This window comes from Corapipo altera, unplaced genomic scaffold (assembly GCF_003945725.1).
Source record: "Corapipo altera isolate COAL_440 unplaced genomic scaffold, ASM394572v1 22b, whole genome shotgun sequence".
Lineage (NCBI taxonomy): Eukaryota > Metazoa > Chordata > Aves > Passeriformes > Pipridae > Corapipo > Corapipo altera.
Window position 1 is genome coordinate 25,915,118 of NW_020884876.1, and position 23,938 is coordinate 25,939,055.

Below are 23,938 nucleotides of genomic sequence, written 5' to 3' on the forward strand. Positions count from 1 at the left end.
TAACCTGTACTGCACAAATGGCTTCATTCATAACCTCATGAAGAACCTTTATCCTTCGTATTCTCCTGTGCTTTCCACATCAAAATACATTGAGGAATGGAGTGAAAACCTGAATCCTGGAATTTGAGTACTTTTTTTTAAGAGTATATGAAAAATAATCTTTAAAGTTAGCACTCCATGAAACTTTAAGAGGAAAGTTTCAAAGTTTCTTTTTCAAGTGCGTTGCTTTTTGGACTTAGCTGGAGTATCATTCCTTCTGGGGCTTCCAGTTAAAAAGGACTGAGCATTTGTTTGCTTCTCTAAACTTCACATATGAATTATTGTTTAATTGCTAGCACTGCTGATTATTTAAAAGTATGTATAATGCCATTATCAAAGATGTATGTTACATCTTTGTGATTAACCCCCGCTGATTTGGCAAACACAGAGTTTGCTTTGGTTGTAACCCTAAGTGTGTTTTCATTTCAAATGCAGTCTGGAGCAATGTATTGATTTCGCCTTATTTTTAGAAGTTTGTTAGTTTTGTTGTTTCCGTAGCTATGGAGCCCAAGTAAGGAAGCCATGGCCTTCCATTACCCAGCTGTTGGATTAAACCTCTCCTGGAATCCCCATTATGTCCAGCTGTTAGGGTCAGATAATTTCAGAAGCAAGTGTCTTGCTGCCATGCCAGGGGGTATCCATGAAGGCACATATCACTCCTGAAGGAGCAATGTGGGTCTCAGAGGCTCTGTTTGATTTAAGTTTCAAGGGATGTTGTCAAAGCTGTGGACGCCCCAGCATTGCCCTTACAGGTTGGTTGTCCCACTCTGAAAAACCAGATTTCAGTAGTGAGGATGGGCACACGATTTTCCTCAATAAGCTGTGCCAGTGCTTGAATAAATAAAGCAAAATACACAAATCAGTGTCTCTGTGAGACATGATGGATTTATGTTAAACATTTCACTTGAAAGAGAAGCACACCTGGTGGTGTTGGCCAGATATTTGGCAGTAGCCAGATTATCTTTTTCAGTTGGAAACTATTTTGTGTTACGCTTTTTTAAAAGTGATCACTATTTTCATATGCCAAAGGGCCCTGTTTTGCAGGCGCCCATTCAGAAGATTCTTAGATATGATAAAATTGAGAGGCGGTAAGCCTTGCAGGGGGATTGCTGACATCAGACACAGATTTTACAGGTACAAATTGCATTATCTAGAACCTTTTTATTCTGATTTTGGGTTGTAAAGTCATGGGCGAGTGTGGCGGACTGTTGAAGCAAATTAAGCTGCAGAGCTGAGGTTGTCACCTTGTTGATATCTCAATTCTCTACAAGCGAAATAGTGATGAATAGAAATATTTCTTTGTGCCACTCTTTGTTCTCCTATATTTAGGGTCTCAGATCACTGCAGGAGAAGACTGCCTCTTTCAAGGTGTGTGAATACTTAGCTCTGGTCTTATTTTTGTTTTATATGACACAAAGAGCAACTAGTAATTACAAATATAAAACCTTGTCTCCCTTTTGTTCCTAAAACAGTAGTGGAGGTATCAAAGACTGTCTGCAACATGCAGTGTGCAGACTTTGAGAGTGGATACCGAGGTAAGTATTGACACTGTAGAGGGGTGCCTAGGTCTTACCTCTCCTCTGGGCAGAGGACTTGGGCAGGCACCTCCAGCATGTGATGCATCCTGCTTGGGCTCTACACCACCCTCGGGAGATACTTCTGTCTCCTGATTAGAGGGGGAGCCCAGGACAAGTAGGTGTCCTACTTATGTTATTGCTTCATATGTGAAAGTGAGTAAAATGGTTCCTCTTGCCCCTGTCAACACCGTTCCTTCCCCAATGAGAGGCTTTCCCAACCCAGAAAGTAACAGACAAGAAACAAGACTGAAAACAGCTTCGTCACACTGTATTTTTACCTGTTTTATTTATGCTTTGACCAGAAATGTATCAGCATTTTCAGGAACATGCAGACTGTTTCATCCCATTGACAGTTTGATTTTTGCAGATTTCTGCACTCTTCTTTTTTTTACAACACAAAAGAATTTGGATTTTTTTCTTAATCTTGTAATAATTTTTTTTGTGACAATCTGTAAATTTTTCCTGTCTGCTTTTCATTTGTTTTTGGTTTGGTTTTTTTTAAAACAATTGTTCCTGGCTTTCTAGTTTACTTTTTTGTGACCAGCACTCACCCACCTTGTCCTATAAAAATTAAATCAGATAGATCATGTCAGAGATCAGCTGAGCCGGGATGAGGTATATTCTTTCTTAATCTGCAATGCTGATGTAAATATAAAACTTTTTTTTCACAGTTCCTGTGAAGACACAACTTGAAGCGTCTAAGTAATTTTAATCAGAGGACTTTTATGAGTAGTGATTACTTTTTTGCATTGAAATACAACTTACCTAGAAGAAAATGTTTTGGCTCGGCACAGGCTTTGCTAAACTGTGCATTCAAAATGTATTTCTTTCAAGACATTTCCTTCATCCTAGTTCAGAATTGCCTTAGTGGGTGCTCATTTTTTGGAAATACATCTGCCTTGATTACACAGAGGGACACAACTTTTTAGGAGGCAACCTTGAAGAGCAACCAATGTTGGCTTAACTCTGCTCCTGGTGATAACTACAGAAATTATACCATTGATTTCAGTGGGAATAGAATTAAGGCAACTGTAAGTACTTCTGAAAACGTTACCCCACATCATTAATCAATTGTATTTAACTATAGCAGTTAATAAAAAAACTCCAAAAGATAAATAATAATAATCAAACTCTGACTGCTAAAAAAAATGCAAAATCCTTTAAAATCATGTAAAATAAAACCTGCTTTTTTTGTAAACAGGCAATACTGAGTAAGCAGGAGTTCAGGGTCCCATCTAGATGTTAATTGTACTTGAATATTTGAATGGGCATTGGTCATAGGCCTAAAACACCTAAATACTCTAAAATATATTCATAAATAATCCTTCTTTATACATCATAATTGTTCTTACTGAATGTCAAAAACATGGACTTCTGTATTCCCCAAGAAAGAAAAATGAAGGATTATTTTTGCTTTTGGCATCAAAAAAAGTAAAAATAAAGAAAAAGCACCACCCTTAAGGAAGTGCATGGAATGCTACCAAATTGGGCTTTATTTGTCTTACAGTTTTTTTTACAAAATTTTAAATATAGGTTAACATGTAAACACTGTGCACGCACTGAGAGCTTGATCCTGGCCCATTGAAATCAATGGGAAATTTCCCATTAACTGCAGTAGCGCAAGATCGAGCTCCACGTTAGTATGGTACGTACAAGCCTAAGTCATTGAGGGGGCCATGGATTCAGGAAAGCAAAAGCTCAGGTTCTTCTTTCAAAACCAGCCACCGGCGGAATCAGACTTTGCGCCGAAAACCTTCCTGCACATGTTGGAGTTTTCTTGATGGAGCGGGTGTTCGTTACCTGCCAGCATTACTGCTTTCCCTCTCCTTGCAGTGTACCGCCTGCCAGATGGCAGACTTTCATACTTAGTCACATGACTCCTGTAAAGACACAACACAGCGGTCTGGCATTAGCAAATTCATGCAAAATTTGCACCCTGTTCCAAACACTTTACATACAGATGAGGTTACACTTCCACAATGTGTAGATATAATCAGAAGGTGTTTTAGTATCTGCAGAATAACAGATACTGTTTTCTCAAGATTTCCTGAAGATCCTCAAGTTTCTTAATTTTTTTCGGGTTTTTAACATGTTTTGGATGAGAAAAGCCTGAATGGATATCTGGTACAGGCTCTGCAAAAAATGTTATCCTCCTGAGGTCTTAGTAAATAGGAATCAGGAGGGAGTAGTAAACCCCTTAAACCCAATTCCATTACTATTCTTTGGCTACTGGAAAGTATCTTTTGAAACTTATTGCACAGTTGTTTAGTTTTCAGGAAAACTGGTGCCTTAATAAAATATGATAGAACACAATGGATGCAAGAGCTTAACACACCAAATACTTTTGTTGACACTAGTAAACAGCAGATGATGAAGAAAACTTTCCACTTTAGCTAGTTTATAGCTATGCACTTCCTATCTCAACAGTGGAACAGAGAAGTACTGCTGGCAAAGTTTCAGGTCACCATCAGAACTGATTGTACATGAGAGGACCAGTGTCCTTCCACTTCAGTTACTTCACTTGCAAAGCCAGATTAAAAAATTTACTGAAGTGCACATTCAGAGCAAGTTGTGATCTTCAAAAAGGTTCTCTCTGAATCTCAGGGATTCAGAGGGACAGGGAAGAATGGGTTAGCAGAGAGCTTGGTGTGTGTAACAGCCTACACTGCACCTGGTCATGTTAGGCTGAAATTTGGCCACAGTTGTTAATCTCTTATTGCTGTGAAAACCAAAATGTCCAGGTTCAGCAGCTGACTGGAAGGACACCTCAGAAATTATGTGCTCTTAGTTCTTACCTGAATGGAGACTCGATTCTGTCCATCTGCATGCAGACTAAAAATGGGTACTGTGAAAACTGCACCGTGGAGATGAAGTCTAATGCCGTTTCTACTTCCAAAGTGGTTTCCATGCCAGTTTTTACAAAGAAGGAATCCACCTCGGTGTTACCAGCTAGAAACACGGCTACCCTACAAATAAATTCAGGCATTACAATTATTTCAAAACACAAAAAGAAAGAGGAAATTAAATTACAAACAGTGCTACAATACTTATATAAAAACTGCCCTCAAAGGAGCCTGTTCTTCAGGTAAAGATATACAAATTCACATCAGATCAGTGGGAACTGGTATTATCCAGGTTGAAAGAAAAAAAGAAGAGCAAATGTTCTCCCATGCACATAACTATTTAATTCTATTTATTTAATTATTTAATTCTAACTCATCTGCAAGGTCTTTTATATTTAAATCCTTTTCACTGGGACTACCAAGGCTCAGGAGCCTGAGCTGTCTACAACTATAGCACATGCTGGGAGTGTCTCACCGGTTCTTGACGTTGGTTTTGGATTCCCTGTACCACAGGCTGAACTCCATCCCTCCTGAGATGTCAATGGCCAGTCCACCCAGGAACTCTGCACTGGCTGTCGGCCCAGCCTGCAGCTGAATCTCCTGGAGCCATCAGAAAGCACAGGTTACTGACTGCAGACCTCAGGGGTTTCCTTATGCCCTTTTGTACTGCAATCACACCACTTATCATTTTTCAGGAACAGAAAGGAATAGAGGGCTTTTCTGTAACGGTGGACAAAACATCCTGATGTACCTCATTCCCTCAAAATGGGATGAAGTTATGGCAAGGTGTTTTGCATCCTTTCCCCTGTGTGCCAGCTGGCATAATTTCTGTAAGGAGTATCACTGAAAGGAATATCATGTCTCCAAGAGCTACCACACAAGCCTCACAGAGGCTCTGATGGCAGTCCAGCTTAATCAGATTAAACTCCTCGCTGGAACCCCAGCAACGATGCGGTGCAGTGTGATTTCTTGAGCTCACCTGAAGGCAGCCCTGTACTGGCAGTAGGATGCAAAGTGCTGTCACCAGTTGTGCCATGTGCAGTGGCTCCAAATCCACCACACGACAGTAATTATGTCTTCAGTGGCTGGGTGGCCAAACCCATAAGCTAATGCACCTTAATCACCACGGTGAATTTGCACTTAATGCATTTTCCATCAACCATCAAGTGTGCTCATGGCTTCACGAAATCTCTGCAGATGGACTAGAAACACATCACATGGAAGTCCATTTCGGAAGTGATAATATAGCTCAGGGTCATGTCAGTTCATTACTTTTAAGTTTTGACATACAGCCAAGATTTTAAGGTTCACTCGGCTTGGCAGTCTAACTCCCTTTATACAGTTGTTCTGCTTCCCTAAGAACTAGTGGATTAACTCACCATTTTAAAAGAAACATTAACTTGGGAAAGTTTATTTTGATCATGTGCCTCATTTACAGGGCACCTCCTCCTGTCTCACAGCTGGTTTTCTCCCTCCTCCCAGGTTTCTGTGCCTGTGGTATTCTCAGCACCTGTAATGCTGCAGGCATTTGTAGGACATGTGAATACTCAATTTCCTCCACTGGTGCCCAGGCACCTTAGAAGTCTCTCTTCTCTTCTTAGCTATTCAGTAGTCCAGTGGCTCCAAATAATGCTGTTCCAAGATTTAAGGAGGAATCAAGGAGAGATGGGCAGTTTAGCTTCCTAATCCCTATAGCAAGGAGCAACACTGGGGAAGGTTTTTATTCAGAGCATTAGAGTTTTCCTGCTGTAATCAAGGACTTGGATAATTACAGTGGCTGTGCATGTTTACTTAACCTTTTAGGGTAAATTAAATATCTTTGAAATTATTTCCTTGAAAGAACCAACTTGGCAGAACCAATTTGTCCGTCAGTTGCTGCTAAAGTGGGCTTGAGATTTAAAAAATGCAGTGGGCTGGCTACAGTTTATAAATCCAGCACGCCCTCAGCAAGCGTGGTCATATGATGCTTTGATTTCTTATATTCACCCAAATAACAATCATTTGATTGCTGAAATCAAAGGGAATTTTTCTACTGACTGCAATGGAGCATAAAATACTTCCCTTTTCGGTCAGTTTAGGTGTGGAAATAAAGCTTGTTTTACTTTATTTTACTTTGTTTTTAATTGGGACTGAATTGGTGGATAGCTGCTAGTGAGTGAGGAGGTAACACTATACATGCTGGCAGAGACATATACACACAACTAGAGGTGCAGATATTTTTAGATGCATTGTCAAATTGCACCCAATAACATTAAAGTAGGCTGCACAGTTTAAGGCTTAAATGCTACCTAGAATTAAGTCACTGAAACCAGCAGAGAAGCTAAGGAGTGCTTGTCTTATGTTTTACTAGCTCATCTATTTCCTTATTTAGAGTTCAGTCCTGTCCTTCATCTCATGTGCAAATCCAATCCAGACTGATGGGAGGTGTAAATCACAGAGACCCAGCCTCCTCAGGAGAAGTATTTTCCTTTCCCTTCCTATTTTAAGCTTTGTGTCTCATTTGCAGTGGAAAATGTGATCCAAAAGATCAGAATTGGTCGTCTGTTACTGTTTAAAATGATCAAACATGCTATGTTTCAACTAAAAAAATACTTTATGTACTGCACTGTAATGCAACACAGAGACAGCTGAAACAGGCCCTTCTTTGGGAACTGGCTATCTTCCACTGGGGTCTAGCTTTCAAATGCTTTCTCTGACCTATTAATATAGTATTTAATTTCTCTGTGCTTCTGGCAGGTCTGTTGCCTAGGAGAACTATTAACACTACTGAACTTTAATGCAGGTGACTTAGGAGTCTCAAAAACAGTTTTATGAGAGCTGTTTATTTCATAGAGAGAGTATAACTTCTGGACAGTTATTCTTAGACCTCAAACAACACAGCAATGGCTGGAAAATACACTCTGATTTCAGTTTGTGCAGTCATGTGAGTAAATATGTCACAGATGATGGGCAGGAGTGTAAGCTTTAGAAGCAATATTATTAACTTGGAAATTACCTTTCTTAAATGGGTCTATTGTGATTACTGCTTGTTATAAGGTCAATGAAAGGAAGCCATTTTTTGGGGGTAGGTGGTCTTATTTGGTAGATTTTACAGCACCTTGAATACAACCCAGTTTTGATCTTTCTATGCAAAATGATCCTTATAAGCAGCAATAGGGGAGCAGAACTTTTCTAGTACTTAAAAATAATTTCTCTCAAAATCAGGCTGTACCAATGCACAAACTGGAACCCGAATATTACATTAGTTCTTTTATGACAATTCAATTGCTCCATTTTTAAGCTCCAGTCTTGACTTCCAAGCTGTCCTTTTGATGTTTGATTTCATCTGTGCTATCTGTGTCTAACATTTTGGTTTAGTTTTCACCCGTTCTGAAATCAGTGTGGCCAGCTGTGGCACGCTGAGTTTTGGTATCATAGAATGAGCACTGTTTCCCATACCTAGTTTTCTTCACTGAAAGAAGATAAACCCACGTTTGACTTGGTTGTCTGCAGTATGAATTTGTAAAGGGGCTTATGTTCTGGGCAAGGCCTGTCCATGCTGGTCAGGGAAAGCAGAGGTAGTACTTAACTATCAAGAAGCTGTATTAACTACGGCTCTCCTGCACTGTCTTATGCCCAGTTTCAGTATTAGGCCATTCGCACTTCCACTCTGATGGTGTTTTCTGGTACAGATGTAAACACTGTTAGAGAATTTGCAGGTGAAAGTGTTTCTAATGAGGCTTAACTTGGCCACGTGGAAGTGCTGAAACCATGTTGATGTGCTGTTGACCTGTGCCCCAGACTTTTGTGAGGTTCTCCAAAGGCAAGGAGTGGAGAATTTGCTGGCTGACTGAGCTCTAGGGGTGCCCGGCCAACTGATTCAGCCAGAGTATGTATGGAGCTTGGTGCATGCACAGCAGTTGGAAATATTTAGTTCTCTAAATGCTCCTGTGCTCAGGACTGGACATGATTATCTTTCTCACCTCTGCGGTCTGTTTGCTAAATAGGTCACAGTAAAGTTTTTGCCCATAATCTGTGTGTGAACTGTAAAGCATTGCTGGAATGAGCTTAGTTAGTCAATCTGTGCCCTACCTGGGAAGCCCTCTGGACTTATAATATCATTATAAAGGGCCTGAGCTGGGTTCCAGATGGGGAAAGCTGTCATGTGCAGAGGGTGTTTCTGTGTAATTTTGATCAGAGTGGATTGTCTCATCATCTGCTTTTGGCATTTTCTTTTGACAAAAATTAAAGGGGAAAAGTAAAAAGTAAAGTTTGAGACTGCAGATGTTTCATAAGCTGAGTACAGTTGTTAAATCCACAGGTTCTAAAGAGATCCCTGCTTGGGAAGAGCAAAAATATCAAACCAAGTGCTGCACTTTGAAAGAGATGTCTAGATCCTTGTCCTTCAATAATACATTATGTAGCCAGTTATATTTGTATGTCAATGTATTTAAGCATAAAATTAGCAGACCTTTTGGGGTGACAATTGCATAAAACCCTTCATTTTGTTTCCTTGTTTTTCTTAGTAATAAATATTTGAAATTTGGACCTCTTAGCGCTTTTCTTTGAATGTTAGTTATTTGGGAAAGTTTGAGTACCAGTGATTCATTGACCTGACAGTTATTGACTAAGTGGACATAAGGTCCCCAGACAACTTGTGAAGAGGAAAACTTAGGTGGTCACATGGGACAATACTGCATTACAAGACATTGTGGGAGGGAAGGTCATAGCTAATAGCCATATGAGTTTTCAACAGGAAACTCAGTTGAATCTGCTTTTATTCAGTGTTACTTTGTTTTCTAGAATATGTGCTCTCACCTTTGTTCTAAATTGCTTTTAATGTAATTTAATTCTGTTCTTTAATACCCATGACTTTCCTATAGCTCCCACAGCAAGAGTAGCCTGTGTAACATGGGTCAGGTTTATCAGCATTGAAAGGAAGAAAATAAGATGTCCTACAATAACAGTATGGGGGAGGGAGCATCTGCGCTTAAGAGACAGAAAAAGAAGCAAATAGTGTACTTTTAGTACCTGTGAGTAATCTGTCAGCAGGATAAGTCCTTTCACCACGTTCATGGGATCTCCAGTTGCTGAGAGCATTTTAGACATTAAATCACCATACCCTTGGAAAAACGTAACTGGCCTGAGCTGGACATCGAACAGAATGGCTGACATGCCAGCAAAGGAGTCCAGGTTTTCCTCGCCTTCATCAGGAGTTGCAGCTATTATGGACTCCAGACCCTGAGCTTCGATCACCACCTACAATACAACAATGATACAGAATCAATGAAAAAAATTCTGCCTGACTCAAACTATTAACAACCCGACATATTTTCTTAATGTCTAAGAGCCTAACTGTAATTTGTGTAGCTGCAGATGAAAAAGTATGAGGTGAAGACTTAATGGTTGAGCAGCAAGAAAAACAGAAAATAAAATAATTTCATGGCATGTTTTTAGGTGCAGGCAGGATTTACCCACATGCAAATCACAATCCCGAGACTACTTTTCTTTCAAACAAATTTCCCTTCAATCATATGACTATTTTCTTTGGACAGCCTGGAGGAAAACCCAGAGATGTCCCACTGCACAATTTTTGTCCTGCATAGATTTAATAGCATTACAATATTGAAAGTTCTTGCCAACCTTAAGAGGAATCTAAAAAACAGGCATATCATTAAAATCTGTTTGATTTGTACATTTGATCTACTCCTTGTTTTTCCATTCTATGACATACCAGAAATAGGACTTAATTTTACAAACTCACAAAGCTTTTACTGATTACATCAAATAAACAGCATAGGCTTTAAACAGACACAGAATTTGATCCAGAACAAAACACCTGTCTTTTTGTTCAGGGCAAACACTGTGGGGTTTTTCCCATTGTTGGCTTGCTCTCTGCCCAGTGCAGCAAACCTTATGGTCTTAGGCATTAGCTGAATTGATTTAGAAGCTGTAAGAAAAGGACCACATACTGGCTTAGTTTTTATATACAGTGTGGCAGTTACCTGGCTGGCATGAAGTTCAGCGTTTCTATCAAAAATATGGATGTTCATGTTACTTCTCCTTAAAATGCCAGAGCCTGAATAGAGGATGTCAAGGCTGTATGTGGATGATATATCAGGACCACCTTAATTAAAAAAGAAAGAAGGTACCTGTGACTAAACTAGTGGATTAATCAAATGTTTGGGAATACAAACAGGGTTAAAAGGCAATTTCATGGTTACATACGTGTAATATAGCCAGAGTAGGCAGAGGAAGAGCCCATCTTGGAGAAGCGGTCATAGTTATGAGTACGCATGTCCTTCAGAACTTTTCGAACTGTTTTGCTGTGGAACAAACAATCAAAACAATCAGAACAAACAGAACAATCAGAACAAACAATCAAAACCACTGAGATATAAAAATTTTACAGCACAAAATATATTATTTTTCTGTAGAAACATCAAATTTCAGAGAGGGTGAATTTCCCAGTATGAAAGAGGGTCTTCAAAACCATTACCTTTTCCAACTAAAAATCTGCCCTAACCCAGAGTCTCTTTTCCAATTTCAGGTACTCCCTGCAGTCATAGGAAGAAAGGCAAGCAAAGTCCTTGCTTGAAAATTAATGATTTTAAAAGAAGAAATATTTTGATTATTTTCCTTCTCATGCTGGGATGTTTAAAATTTTTTTAAAGTTCACTGCTTCTTAAAATATAAAAACAAGTGATCCACTGAGAGAGTTAAGACCAATAGATGACATTTTTCACAGTAATGCAAGCTAGATGCCTAATTCTAATTTGTACCTGTGAAAATGTGACTATTAAAAGAATGCCAATTAAATTTATTCTGAATTAACAATACCTAAAACTGATATGAAAATCAGGCATCCTTCTATACTTTCCTCAAATTTTAGTAATTCATTAGAATCTGCGTGTTCTTTGGGTCTCTGAAAAGAAGTAAGGAAGGGCTGTATTTACTTATACTGAACTTAATGTACCTTGAAGGCATTTCAAAGTGAATTATGTCTTGGATCATGGAGAGCATATACTTGTTCATTTCCATAGGCAGTTCACCAATGGAGAGCAGGATGTTTTTCACTTCCATGTAGGATGGGTTACTGTTTAAGATGATAGCAGCTGCAGTGGTTCGCACTGTCTTTTCATGGACTTTGCGATTCTGGTGGTATATCCTGTTCATTGTTTCCTTCACCTGGTCAGGAAACACATTATTCACTCAATGCTCATACAGATGACTGGGCAAAGTACAGGTTGGAATCTCGTTTATAATATCAGCTTAAGTCAGCTTAAGTTAGCTCCATAGCTAAGGCTAATACATAAGGATATATTTTCAGCACCCTGTTTTTCATGGTCCTTTTGGAATGTATGAGACATGTATAGCTCAGTGACCACAAGGACAAGTGGGACATCTGTTATGTTCTCTCAAGCCACAGACCAAATACAGCCTTCCACACTGGTTTTCACAGTGGGGCTGTAAATAAGCAGCAGGACTAAGATCAAATTAATGTGGCAGTTGTAAGATCAAGAGAGAGATTTCCTTGACAGTTAAGGAAATACTTTTAAAAAATAAAGAATCTTGTGGTTTAATTTTATAGATAATGCCTGTGGTGGCTTCACGTCCCTGAGAAGATTGTGACACATCTTTTTTAGAGGTAAGTCCACGGAAAGCCATGTAGCCCCATTGACAGAATGCCCTCCAGCATGTTAATTGCAGAACAGCACCCTGACAACCTTGGTCCTGGTGGCCAGCAGTAGGTATGAAATGAGATGCAGGGTAAAGTAGCAGAGGCAGGACCTTATGTTCTGCTATTTTGTATGTCTTCTCTTACTCTTGGAGGCTGCAGGGTAAGATGCAGATATTTTATCCTTGTCTTACTTTGTGTATTCTTCCTGGCTTTGTGAAAGCACAAGAAAGAACAGGGGTTGCACAGGTGCCCAAGTGTTCCATCTTGGAAAGGGAGCCCAGTTTTCCCTGCAGACTGCATGCCACCTTTGATGGCCGTGTGGGACTCTGGAGCCAAAGGCTGAGTAGCACATGTCCACAAGACCATCCCTGCCCTTCAGCATGTTGACTGCACCACAGAGCTTGGTGTCATCAGCAAACTTACTGAGATTTCACTCAATCCCACTGTTTAATACAGTCTCTTGCACTTCTTTCCTTGGGCAGCATATTTTCTTACCTCTTTGGTGAGAAAAGAAGGATCATATCTCTGCAAGGCAGTGGCAGCAAGACTGCTAATGTGCCCTTCTTCTGACTCAGCATACTTCAGGAGCAGCGGAATTGCTTCGGGAAGGAGTGCATTCTTCAGTGCCAGCAGGTACATCCTCACATTGTCATCTTTCTTAGCCTTCTCCAATCTATTCAGAATCAACCTTTTGGCCTCCACAACAAACTAAAGAAAATCAACAGCACATTTAAATGGTGATCATAAACCTATTTCTTTCCCTCTGCAGAAGTATGAGGGGCAGGGCTGGGTTCTAGCATGTTTTTGTTTGAAAGTATCATTGCACAGGGTTAGCAGAGGTGTCATTTGTAAACTCTATGTTGATGGCTTCCTTCAAGCATAACCTTCAAGCATAACCAAAGTGACTGTAGACACAGTGATACCTGGTCCTGTAGTCTAGGTAAACCTGGTAGTTTTATCACTTGCTAGCTGCTCCTGCCCTGATTCAGGGGCTTCACAGGTCTTCCTTGTGGGGCCAACATCTCCCCACAAAAAAAGACAAGGGAAGTGTTCTTTAGGCCTCAAAACATGTTATAAGAGTGCTTGGCAGTTAACAAGGGAAAGTAAAAGGTATTCCTAGGGCCTGTTCAGGTGCTCTGTGTCTTTTTGGCAGTGTGCTGCAGTCCTCAATAGCACAGATCCAGCAGGCAGCAATGCCTTATCTGATCATCCTCATCCTCTAACATCAGCATCTATTCAGTCCATGCTCAAGGGTCTTCCTCCTGGGTTGTTCTATGCATGTTTGGTATACAGTTGAGTATTTGAACCAATGAATTTTCTTCACAGAGGTGAAATTAGCTAAGGTGATTGCAAAGGTCTATTAAATAGACCTTGAGTTTGCCAGTGTTTCTCTGATGACATGCAAAGCTTTTGGACAAGGGAGCACAAGTACTGCTTCTGCTGACAGACTAGGCAGTGAGAAAAAAGTTTTGTCAGACAAAGGAAAACTAGAGAAATCAAAAGAAATGGGAAGAGATCAGATTAAAGCCTAAATCTGACAAAGTAGATGTCATTATTTTAAAAAGTATTCCTCTCTCTATCAAACGTAGGAGTTTATGAGCTTATTTTAAAAGGGGAGAATATCATGCCCATGTCTCTCATGCTCTCCCAATAATGTCAGTAGGGATCATTCATGTGTGTTGCAGACCAGAATTTAGCCAGCAGTGCACAGTAGATACTCACTGGGAGCTTGCAGCCTCCTCTGTCACACAGCTTCCTGATGAGTGCTCCCATGACAATGACCAGAGTTTCTCTGATTTCTTCATTTGCAATATCACCCTTGAACTTATCCTGTTATGCAAAAGCAATGCTGTTAGTGTCTTGGTCTAAATATGATGAACCACAGTCTGTAGCGTGTTGAATACAGTCCCTCATTTCCTGCAAGCATTAGTGCAGTGCAAAGGCAGTGGTTACCACAATGGCCTGGGCTCAGGCTTAGCAGAGCACAGCTCTATCACTACATATAACAACTGACTGCCATTTTCGCCTTGTGTTACATTCAGTGTCTCAAATAGTATATTCATTTTGGAGCTATGTTAAAAAAAAATAAAAAAGAAGAGAGTATTTAAATGGTCACAGGACTGTGATAAGGCCACAGTCAAACAACACTCAAATTGTTTTCCAAACATTCAGTATTATGTTTCTTTTCCAACTAGTAGATATTGATAACATTTTACAAAGTTTCAGCCTGGACCTACAAATGTTTGTTGTTTGCAGGCTCCTATGTTACTGGTATGCTTAAAGGAAACCCTGGAAGGCATAAGGAAAGGAAAAGTGGAAACAGCAACAGTCATTTCTACTTCCCTTCCCCTTTGACTGGAATAAAGCTTAAGAATATTAACTCTGTTGTATTTGTTTTGTCCCTTGACTTACAGTCAAAGATTTCAGGAGCGTTTCACTGGGGTGAGAAGCAAATCCACAGGCATACAGGAATCGTTCCTGCAGGACAGAAGTGCTTGCATCCTTAAAGTCAAGAAATTCCAGCATGGCCTCCAGTGATTCTGGTGTCTGAGCAGAGGTTACGGCATCCACGACCTGTGGACTATAAAGAAGTGGAAATTAAATGAACTTACCATTGTAACGAGCTAGACAATACCGACAAGACTTTTCTGCATACTGAAAGAAAGAAGCTAATGTACTGAAAGATCTCTTCATTGCAAGTAAAAGAATCTTTTACTCTTGTTGGAAAAAAATGTGTCCCTCAATTGTTTCATTAACTCCAGAAATTAATCATATCCATGGGTAATATTTGAATCTATGCAAATAGGGGACCAAAATAAGTATTAAAAAACTAAACTATCCTGAATGTATTAAAGTTTACAGGACAAGGTTGTAAATGTAGAAAAGTGGTTTGTACTGCATGCCCAATGGCATGTAGAGAAAAGGCTTCTATGCTACCTAAGCTACTCTCAGGTTCATCTCTACTGCTAACAACTGTTATAATTTGTTTGAAAGAGCCTGACCATATGAGTCAGAAATCCCTTTCAATTCTCAAGTCTTGGTGCACATACTGTATACAATCAAGCTCTAATATTAGGACAATATCCAGGGATGAACCTTTCCCTTCTTTGCTCTATTTCTGATTGAAGGAAACAAATGGGCAAGTCAAGAACAAGTTATAGAATGTTTCAGGACAAACAGGTGGGATAAGAACCTTTGGCTAAACTACAAACCATGTTAGCCTTGCACTGTAGATATGATCCTGTTGGCTGATCGGTGTGCTGAAAATATATTATACTACAAGAATAAACACAGCTGCTTTAAAAAAAATCCTTTTCCTGTAGTCAGTACTGACCACTGGGTTTGCATTGCTAGGACATCACCAGTAGAACTCAATCTCTTTGCATGTAATTTGCCCTTCTGCAGTTTCAAGTAACCTAAACCTTTTGAAAGCTCGTTCATGATAACTTACAGAAGTTCTTTATTTTCACTTCTAATAACTTGCAGTATCTCCTCTTTCGTAGCTTTTCTGATGCTCTTAATGAAGGACAAAAAGCTTTTTGCAGCTTCAGCTTTGGAAAGTTTTTCAGGATGCATATGTTCTCTGATGCTCTTCCAGTGTTCAGAAAGCTGCAAACCAATTCACATTATGTCAAGTCTCTCAGATTGTAGCTTCAATTCTCAAAATCAGACTTAGAAAATGCAGGTATGTGGGCCACCTATTGCTCCAATTAGCTGAAATCCAACAGACTGATGATCTTTTAGCTAAGTATTACTTAATTTATGATATCCCAGAACAAATATCTTCGAAACATTTCTATAGTTGTCTCTCTTCTAACACTTCAGTATTTCCCTGCAATCTATTTTGGAACAAAACAAGTTTATTTATACGGTAAATGGAATAAAGTGAGTTCTCTTCTCTTGCAAATTTACTGTGCTTTCTGGTGAATCTGCTGTTTTCTTTCTTTTCCCATTTTCTCCTAAGTAATTATTTTTTAAGTGGGAGGTGCAAAATCCCCAATTCATAAATTAATCGTATTTTCTAAGGAGATGGTAATTTTTAAGTGGTTAGTGTAGGACAGGAGTAAATGTTCAATAAGTAATTCCCATTTTTCATTCATAAACCTGCATACAGATGGATTTATAGATATTGTACAAAATGACAGGTAATATGGTATTAGAACAGGTATAGGCTTCTTCATACATTGCTGCTGTATTTATTCCCACATCACATGTTTTACCCGAATGAGCCAACATGGTACCAAAGCACCCATATCTGTCCTTCCAGAGATACACTCCCACAAGAAACTGGTGCTGGTATTTTGACCTTTCCTCTCACACTTGCCTTTGCCTCTGTTATCTCAAATTATCGAGAACATTCCTTGGTGAAAACTCAGCTGTTCTTTGCAGCAGTGTTTACTGCCGTTTTCCCAAGTGGGAAATAATGCTAGCACCCATTTGAACTTTACTAAAATACTTCCCTTCTTTGTGGATTTTGTATTGGGCAATAGCACTTGAACCTGCTGGCAATTAGAAGTATCATTCATCAGTACAGAGTGCAACTTCTATCGACTGTAACAAACAATAATTAGGCAACAATGATTGAGACATCGGATATTTCCTGAGGATTAATGACCAGCTGGGAGGAGCTCATGTTGTGAGGCACAGATGGGTCTTTTAGCCTCAAGTGGTGATTAGTGCTTAGCACCAAGGTCAGTGTTGCTATTATAAGCTGAAATTGGGTAATCATATGGGGCACTTTCTATTCCCCCTGTTGAAATTGCACCATAGTCCAGCAAAAATCTCTAACCTCATTAATCTCATATTTTCTCCTGTGCAGAGCCCAGCTGTGTGGACTGCTCTTAGCCAGTTTAGCCCACACCCTGGAGAAGAGCAAGGTGGGATATCAAAGCTGGAGCAATCTCAAGCAAAAGAGAGTGGAGACCAAGTCTTCCTCTTTGTAGGGTGCTCTAACCATTCAACTGCTACAGGGAGCAGCTTCCATCTCCTGCAGTGACCATGGCACTAAAAACATCATTCACAATTGGCTTTTGCAGGGGCTCTCGGTCTCCTGATGTGAATGTCAGGCAGTTTGGATTGAATCACCCAAAGAGTCAGGCACAAGATGCACGCACTTCCACATGGCAACTCAGCAAGCTTGGTCAAGCTTCCCTAACAGGAAGATCAGACCAGAAGTCTTGTAGGCACCTTAGGAAAACTCCAGCCAAACCAAGAGGTTCTAAACTGAGGAGCTGGTTTTGAATGTCAGTGCCTGACAGCTGTTTACCAACCCACAAAGGCTGGCTGCACGAGACAGAACAAACCCAGCTTCAAAAGGAGCAAGAATCTGTTCCTGTAGGAACCATGAGCATAAAAAAGTGTAAGATGCATGAGTTCTTCTGCAGAGAACATGCTTTCTGGCACAGAAATCTGGGCCTGAATTTAAATGTAAACAATTGCCATAACCTCAGAGAAGCTAGTGCTGACATCTGTGAAATGAGGATAGTAGTGGTTATTATACCAAATTCATAGAGAGGCCTGTTATGATTTAAAAAGGGCTTTGAAAATGAAAACTCCAAGGCACAGCATGTCAGCAGGGCATTAATGTATACTATGATATATAAGTACCATATGTTATGTTGCTGCTTTGGATACAGTGTTCTGTTTATAGACCACATCTTTTCATAGCAGTTACTGAAAAATACAGTGAGAAAGCAGGACTTCATTCTCATCGTGCCACTAAGTTTATAATGACTTAGGTCAGTCCCCAGGTAGTGCACTGGAATTATACCCCATGTTTGTTATCTTGGTCTGGAAATTTTAACTGTTATGACAAACTCAGTTGCAAGTGACAGATTGGTCCACACAAACCCCGATGGACAGAGTCAGGGAAAAAACACCTGTCCCTACTCTGTTTAAGATCCCTTGATGTTCCCTGCTCAGAACTGCCCCAGCACACAAGCAGCATCATTTCTATATCACTTCCCCAAACACATTTTTTTCATCTCCTTTGTGGTTCAACAAGCACTAAACAAGATAAGTTATTATAGTGTAATGCTGCTTCCAAATAATAAGCATGAATTCCAATATAGGAAAGTATTTGTGCTCATAAGGAGTATCTTTAGAGAATTAAAATTATGTGTGCTGCGTAGAAGCTGTATTCTGTTTATAAAAAACAGAGAATAATGATCTTTACATTAATGTTCACATTCACTGCTAAATTCATTCCACAATGGTAATAGCTGGAATACTGTTTGCTAACAGTCACTGTAGTAACTTACATTAGTTTATGATGCACTTACAGTACCCAGTAGTCTTCAAATATCTTAAATATAAAAAACCAAGGAAATTTTTTTCCCAGGGAAAAATGAGAACAGTATTGGACTCCCCAAGAATATCAGAGCCCCACTTTAAACTTATAAAATACCTAGAGAGTCTTTTAAATAAAAGAATTCCTCAGGGTCAGGCAATAAGAAGAAGCTTAATATACTATCAACAAATGTTTAGCTGCCTAAGGAATGGCTAATGAACTTTAATTTTTAGGAACAGTTCAGCTCCTCCATGGCAAAATTATTTATAAACACCAGCCAACCATCTTAAAAGTCATTTCCCACTCCATTACCCAGAGGAATTAAGCCTCTGCCAACTTATGGTCGGCAAAGGTGAGTTAAAACTAAAAGGGTGTTGTATTTTCTAGTGGTCTTGAGAAGTACTTCACTCAGTCTTTGAAGGCGAGCAAAAACGTTGGTACTTTCAGTGGTAAATCTTAAAACACTCTTGTGGAGTGGAGCACTCAATTGCATCACTTCTGTACTCCGCACTCCAGGGAGTGTTTTATAGTGCTGTGTTAGACCTCTCCTAGTGGGCTGCTTGGAAAGAAACTTCTTCTCACACTTGTTCTGCTCAGCCAACCGACCTGACGTCCAATGAACCTGTGTTTACTTACTGAAGGACACTTCTTGCACTCGGATTTCACTGGCTCTGCTTCTAGTGGGACGGCAACATAGCTGGAGTCCAAGGTCTTGATCACACCAGCAACTTGCTTCCCAGCGATCAGTCCAGGGCCAGCCTGCACTGACTTCAGTTCCAGTCTCTGCCTGTATATCCATACAGTGAAGACACCATTAGAGCTCAACAGGTAGTGCAGAAATGCAGAAATCATAGCAAGAAAAAACGAAAAAAAAACCCTCCACAGGCAAAAAATATAGAACACAGGCTTACTGAAGTCTTCTTTTAAAATGTCCAGAACATGGCTAGCCTATGGGTTTTTTAAGGTAACAGAAATATCTTATACCAGCAGAATTACCACTAGAGTTATGTGGAATAAAATATTGAAATAAGGGACTCTCTAAAGCATGGATTTATAGCTCCTGATAAACAACATTCAGTAGCCATATGCATTCTGAAATGTTCCATATATTTATTCTTATGAGGATCTGGAAAGTGAGATTTTGAATGTTCTTTTTTTTTTTTTTAATATCTAATACTACTGAGATGCCCAAATCATTTATCTTGTATGAGTATCTCCAAACTTGCAGTGTTTTGGAATCTGGAGTCTAACACTGATCTAGTTTCACTGGTATTTCCTTTCTATGCAGTAGATTTTGTTTTCTATACTTTCACATACTAGAAATGGAGATCCATCAGAAGTATTTCTTAAGAAATTAGAAGACACAGGAACAGAACACCTATAGCACTAATGGGGAGCTTAAAATGTTTTGGATAATTCCATTGTTTTCAGGTAATTTTTTATGAATGCCATTATTTATTATTTGTAGCGTGATAGAACCCTTAATCAAAGTTGGACTAGGCACCATATGGATACAAAAGACACCTAACTCCTTACCTGGAGAGTTTACAGCCTTAGATCTTGGTTCTGTAAGACATACACATATAACCTGACTTGAACCACTAGTCCTGTCAGTGACAGTCAAATTGCCCAACTTACTTTGAAACTATTTTGGCACCTGTTTTTCGTCGGAAATTCAGAAGGAAAACATAATTTTCTTCTGCCTTAATGGATTTTATGAAACTGTCTTCCAGCACATAGATTGTGGCAGATGTGACTTTTTTACTGACATCTAAGATCTGAAAATAACGAAAAAATAGAACAGAAAGAGGGTTATTCAATAAACAACAAAATAGGAAAAACGCTCACAGTTCCAAATCAGGGCAAGACTTGTAATGAAATAGGGTCATATGAGGAAGGTGCATGTGGGCTGACGTCTCAAGCTAAGCCTATAACCCAGGTTCTCAAGAAGACCCTCTGCAATAAGAAGCCACGCACTTCTGCACCATGTGTTTCAAATCCAGTACATACTGCGGGAAAAAACAGAGCATGGGAGGAAGTTATGGAGCAGGTGGCAATTGAGAAAATGCCCAGTAGTACATTTTATTTAAAATACTCTTTAAATAAGATGAGAAGCTTTTCCAGAGAAATGTCTTGTAAATGAGATTGTCATGTTCACACTCACAAAGCAAAGTCAGATACCTTGCTTGACCTGTTTTGTAAACAAGATGAAGTCTTTGCGGTAAGTGTGAAAATCGGGAATTCAGTCATAGTGTTAAGGCCAATTATTAAGAGAGTGTGTGCTGCTTTTGTACTTCTCTGAGCTGCGAAAGGTCAGTTTCTGATGTGGAGAATCCCATTGTCTCCAGCGTGTGCCCTTAGTAGTACCTACTCAGAAAGACCTTTACTAGTAGTGGAGGACCATTAGGGCCGTAGTAGGGCTTCAGTTATCTCTGAGGCACATCTCCTGTATTACACCTATGCATTAGGGAAGCTTGACCAGGCTCCATTCAGGAATCACCATTCTGCCTGGAATTTACAGCAGGTGTGGAAAAGGTTACTGTTATCACTATGACTGCGTCTGTATCTAGGATTTTCCTTCAAAGAGAAAAAGAAGTCTCACATCATTTAAAACTTCAGCACAGCCAGGGCAAAAGTGCTGTAAATCTGTATAGAAACTAAAATATGTTATAATGAGATTAAAAAACTATGCAAATTAGTATGCTGTATTCAATGCCAGCTGAGTCAAGGTGGTTTATACAAGAGGAGAATCCATTCCCTGTTCTCCCCAGAGAAATTACATATGAAGCTCAGGCTAGTAAAACTACATGTAGAAAATTTACATGTAGAATTTGCTTTCTGTAATGCAAGAAGGATTTTTGACAAGTTGAGTAATAGCTGCTGAAAATATATTTTAAATAGGAAGAATAGATTTTATTTTGTTAAAGAAATCATACCGGGTTGTGGCTGGTAAATCCTTGCTTTGTTATTTCACAGGAGTCCAGGTCTTTTATTTTAGTCACTTGATCTTGCCGCACATGATAAGTAGTATTACATTTCCCAGAAACGTCCACCTTGGAAAAAAGAGTTAGATTGGCACAGTTTCTTGAATTTTAATTTGGGACCCCAGAGCACCTTCCAAAGATGAAGCATTTTCTCCACTGCTGGAATTCTGTACTGAGATGCTGCACTCTTTGGGTTAATATACCAGTTTTAAGGATATCCGTGTTTCTAACTACCTCCTTTGGATTGGCAGGGGTACTATTCAATAGATGGCTGAGAAGAAAAGTAACAATGTTTGTTTAAACAAAAAATGTAGGAAGCACCTGGCAGCTTACACTATACTCACAAATTTGAGTTAAATTCCAGCTTTGCTCAAGTGGGCAGTTGTAGAAATTTAACAGCGGAACACAACTGAAAAGGATGCAGCTAAACCACTGCTAATTTTGTGTGGATACTCTGATTTAAAGTGGCCTCATCTACTGAACTGAATTTAGTAATCAACCAACTTTAAACATCAGTATAATCTCTCTTATAGTGATGTGGTTTAAGTTGGTTTATTACCAGATTCAGCTAAATCGATAAAGGCATTTTAAATCAAATGGCTTTCACCACTTCTTTATGTTACTTGCAGCAATTTGACTTGTGTCACCAACTACTAAGAAGACTGTCTTTATGTCCCCAACCTCAAACGTGATCAAAAGGCAGATTTCTGTCACAGTTCACTCCTTCTGAAGTGAACTTCTTCAGCAGGAGCCACAGGTCTGCCTTCCAGAGCAGATCAGGCTCTGCCTGTTTCTCTGATGATGATCATCTTGCCTGATACAGCACCATACCTCACGGGTAGAACCAGAGTGCAGCTGTAGCTGGAAAAGGCTAGCCAGACCTCTCTTGATGTTTTGAGTAAAAGCAGGTTCGTTTTGATACGAGTAAAAGGTTTTGACCTGTAGGAATAAAAAAAAAGTATATAAAAAAGCATTCAAAAGTGTGTAACAAATCCAGTTAAATGAGAAAGGAATAGCAAGGATCTGCTCTAGGTCTATTTTTACTTTTTTCTGATTAGGAAGCTGAATTGGGATCTATTTCCCTTATTTAAGCAAACTACAGGGGCTGCAGAACCTGATAAGAACAGTACAAGCATGTTTTGGTCTTCAGCTAAACCTAACTACAGTTTCAGTGGAGTGAGCATCTTTCCTCCTGTAAGTAGAATTTAGAAGGAAAATGGGACATTGCACATAATTTTACAAGCAACTAATTTTTCTACACAATCTTCAGATAATCTCTTCCCATAGGGGCATAATACCTCTTGCACTTTAATCACAAGTTACAAAAACCCAGAATGAATCATAGATAAATCACAGCTAGAATGACTTAAACGACGTGTCAAATGTATCAGAACCTTTGCACTTCTGGGTCAACTGTTGTGCTTGAGCCTCTCCTCTGGTAACAAGACTTTGCACTTCCACTTTGCATTCAAGGTGTGTTAAAAGTGCACTTTTCTTCAGGAACTATAAGTACAATCAGTGTGTTATCTCAGGGCAACCCTGGAAAGCGAAATCACTGTGCCAGGGGTGAAACTATGACATCACAAAGAAATTATAAAAGGAGTGTCCGGACCCTACTACCTGAGAAAAAGCCCAAGTTTTTAATACTACATCTCAGCCTGAACATGTGAAAGTGCATAATGTATTAGGAGCAGACACATTCTGACTGTACTCTTCTGATACCTCTGTTCTCATTTAGGGATGTGTACAGTTCAAAGCCAGTGCCACCCTGTTTCCTTTTATGTTGTGTAAAACTGATGACAAGGCTGAGTCTGAAAGTTACTGAGCAGGTCTGATAGCAGCTGCAATTCAGCAGGCTGAGCTGGCAGCCAGGGTATGTGCTCAGTGCCTATTTACAGCAGGAGGTAAAGATCCTGCTGGGATAGAGTGTCACAGCCCTCACTCCGCTCCGCAGAAGAGAAAAGGGAGTGACCTTCAACCTTCCTCCTTTCTCACAGCCCCTCTGCCCATGCCCCCACTGCTGAGCATTGCTCGAGCTGCAGAGGGGAGAGTGGGGCTCTTGGCCTAATGCAGCAAGCAACTAGAGGGAGGACCATCGACAGGAGGCAGGAGCAGCCATGGCTCAAGCCTTGCCACTCCCTGGTCAGAACAGTAAGCTGAGTGCAAGGGGACACGTGAGCAGCTCTGCAAGGAAAAAGAGGGTGAGATGGATGTACTTGGATCCCCTTCTCAGCAGAACTGTGACTCTCAAAGCTGCAAATGGACATTGGTGCTCCTGCCATGGGACAGTGCTTTGGTGCTCTCTCAAGGCAGGTTATAAAACCCAGGCACATGCTGAGATACACCCACTCCTTGACCCTTCTCTTCTGATTTTTGGAGAGAGTTTCCCAGTGGGTGAAAAACATGTAAGTCTGTAGGTCTTTCAGCATCAAGCTCATTAACTTAAGACCATTGAAACTGCAGGTGAGACAGAAGTAAATAAGCAATATAGAGACCCGGAAAAAGCAATCATGCTAAAATATTTGATAAGGGTTTAAAGTGATTAA

At 39.8% G+C, this 23,938-nt stretch overlaps 1 protein-coding gene across 1 annotated transcript in view; it reads right to left on the reverse strand.

Annotated features, from left to right (window-relative positions):
- Positions 1-1,883: 1,883 nt before the first annotated feature.
- Positions 1,884-23,938, reverse strand: part of MTTP (microsomal triglyceride transfer protein) — a 28,390-nt gene continuing 6,335 nt past the window's right edge. Inside the window, exons 4-18 of the mRNA XM_027635458.1 lie at positions 22,224-22,331; positions 21,345-21,461; positions 20,047-20,186; positions 19,045-19,195; positions 15,571-15,728; positions 14,532-14,700; positions 13,842-13,949; positions 12,615-12,827; positions 11,415-11,626; positions 10,667-10,764; positions 10,444-10,565; positions 9,470-9,697; positions 4,935-5,059; positions 4,412-4,582; positions 1,884-3,496 (exon numbers count right to left, since the gene is read on the reverse strand). Coding sequence (XP_027491259.1) covers positions 3,328-3,496; positions 4,412-4,582; positions 4,935-5,059; positions 9,470-9,697; positions 10,444-10,565; positions 10,667-10,764; positions 11,415-11,626; positions 12,615-12,827; positions 13,842-13,949; positions 14,532-14,700; positions 15,571-15,728; positions 19,045-19,195; positions 20,047-20,186; positions 21,345-21,461; positions 22,224-22,331 — 2,289 coding nt within the window. The 3' untranslated portion in view covers positions 1,884-3,327. The remainder of the gene's footprint in view (positions 3,497-4,411; positions 4,583-4,934; positions 5,060-9,469; positions 9,698-10,443; positions 10,566-10,666; positions 10,765-11,414; positions 11,627-12,614; positions 12,828-13,841; positions 13,950-14,531; positions 14,701-15,570; positions 15,729-19,044; positions 19,196-20,046; positions 20,187-21,344; positions 21,462-22,223; positions 22,332-23,938) is intronic.